Here is a 2,290-nt window from a genome sequence, read left to right as displayed (position 1 = left end):
CATCACACGCCGATTACAGTTCGAATTTCCACCGATGATGTTAGGTAATCTTTTAGTGAAAGTACTAATGTTCGATGTGAATCCATTGAAGTTAAATGGTTTGTAATGTTCGAAACCATCAGCGTTCAGACAGTGTGAATATTTTAGCTCTTCTGAAAAAATTAAAGAACAACAAGTGGAAAAATATTAGGAAAAAAAATAAGTGTAGGAATGGGTGCACCATAAAGTGAGGAACAAAATAGAAATGGGTATGGTGTAATAAAACTTTCTCTGTATAACCTCACAGGGTGTGCCCAACATCCGGTCCATGCCATGACTTGGTTATTTTTAGAAGCGTTAATTTATCGTAGGTTTCTTTACTTAACTGTGCGAATCATACGTTGTATAGATCAGTTGTCGTAAATTGGTAATTGTTGATTTATTGCGTCATGTTATTAGAACCGTCTAAGCTTTTCTCGAGTATTATTATATCATAATATCTTGTAGTGTGTGGAAAGTTCTAGGCATCAGTTGGGATATTTATAAATACACGTCAAAAATGTAGTTCAAGTAAGACAGAGTTAGTGAAAGATATAGTCAAATAGATCTAAACTGTAATTTTAGCAGAAAGAGTATAGTAACGCCTTTTGTTTAAGTGTAATAATTGCATATTGTAACAACAGAGCAGCCTGTGTGGACTTTTGACAGAAAGAGACTTATTTGAAGCTCTGGATATAACTAGTAGTTAACTGTGTAACGAAGATTTATCTAAACGTTTGACTGGTTTTAATATATTATTTTAAAATAAGTGGACTGTCTGTTGTTTGTTAATTGTTGAAATTTATCGTAAATAAATCGCAAACACCTACTGCAAAGAATCGTACATAAAAAAACCTGAGAATTACTCAATAGTGGCAGTTTCATATTATTCAAGACTTAACTGTTGTTTCCAGTATCCTCTTTGTTTTCTATCACACGTTTCTATTACAATCGGGAAAAATAAGTAAAACAATGTTTTGTTGGTCTTAAGCTTTTAAACCTTAATTTTAAACTATAATTCAAAGAAAAAAGTATGAACTAAAGTATTAACTGTTTTCGTCAGGATATTTTTCAAAAATTAGAAATTGTCAAATTGCTCAAATTAGTCAAATATAGATACTGTTTTCATAACGTCGATACTCAAAGTAGTAAGTGTTTTCATTCAGTATAAAACTGCTTATTTAATGAATACTTTTACATTAACTAGAACAATACACTTACTAATTACTAAAGAAATTGAGTGCGTTATATTAAAATGATTTCAAAACCTCTACGTCGTAACAGTATGTTGTCACGTCCGGTCAGACTCTACCCGACGACCATCTTAACACTAACCCTATATTGAAGTAGTTTCCACTGCACAAGTTCCGTCGCAACGCATTCATGTCTAAAGCACATCCATTTCATTGTTCACTTTACAGATATCAGTAGGCGCTACTTCCAGCAAGTTGACCACCACGTCTTTATACGAAATAGCACAAGTACCCGATAAATTCTCCAGCTCATTGAGATACAGATATTTGACGGGTGAGTTTATATATCATACAAGCAAATTCTGTATGTGTGACTTATGTTGTTCTTCCAGACGGAAATCAATATTGATCATGTAGCATATTATTGCCAAGGAACACGTGGACGGATTTTACCACTGACCTTTGTGTTCGTGGATTCTCATCTGTTAAAACACATTGCGGACGGGTCACGAGTTTACTCGTGTTTCGTGCAGAGCGTCTTTGTGTGCCATTTATTAAAACGTTTTATTTTGTTCGGAAAGATTATAATTTTTCTGATTTTTGCTTGCAATTCGGATGAAGTTAGTGACCCTTGGATTAACAGGAACATTTGTAGAATCGTCATCACTTTCTGATTCAAAATCAGTTGAGAGCACAATAAGTTTACGCATCTTTGTAGGTCTAACAACGTCACTGTAGCTAGAGTTACTGTCAGAATGATCCACAAACACATCAGAATCTTCACTTTCACTTGGAAGATCTGGCAAATTATCATCAAATAGTTCAGTAATTATCTCATCTTCACTCAACACATTAAGTTTTCTACGAAAAGCCATTTATAAAAATATGGGAACCCGAAAGTATTGCTACCGTGACAAGTCTAATGTTTGGAAATACTTTGTCAGGAAATGTATACCTACCATAATCAAACTGCAGAAAAACATCAAATGTCATCTAAAGGACTTCAATGGTCTGAAGTTACACCTACAGACATAAAGAAATTCCTAGGCCTTATTCAACTAATGGGACAGACAAGGAAA

At 34.0% G+C, this 2,290-nt stretch overlaps 1 protein-coding gene across 1 annotated transcript in view; it reads right to left on the bottom strand.

Moving 5' to 3' along the window:
• The window catches only part of LOC106460733 (RYamide receptor-like), a 126,766-nt gene extending 124,680 nt beyond the window's left edge, over positions 1-2,086 (bottom strand). Inside the window, exon 1 of the mRNA XM_022387508.1 lies at positions 1,816-2,086. Coding sequence (XP_022243216.1) covers positions 1,816-2,086 — 271 coding nt within the window. The remainder of the gene's footprint in view (positions 1-1,815) is intronic.
• Positions 2,087-2,290: the final 204 nt, after the last annotated feature.

Source organism: Limulus polyphemus, unplaced genomic scaffold (genome assembly GCF_000517525.1).
Source record: "Limulus polyphemus unplaced genomic scaffold, Limulus_polyphemus-2.1.2 Scaffold825, whole genome shotgun sequence".
In the NCBI taxonomy this organism is placed as follows: domain Eukaryota; kingdom Metazoa; phylum Arthropoda; class Merostomata; order Xiphosura; family Limulidae; genus Limulus; species Limulus polyphemus.
The sequence above is the reverse complement of the archived record's forward strand: the minus strand, read 5'-3'. Positions and strand labels throughout refer to the sequence as shown.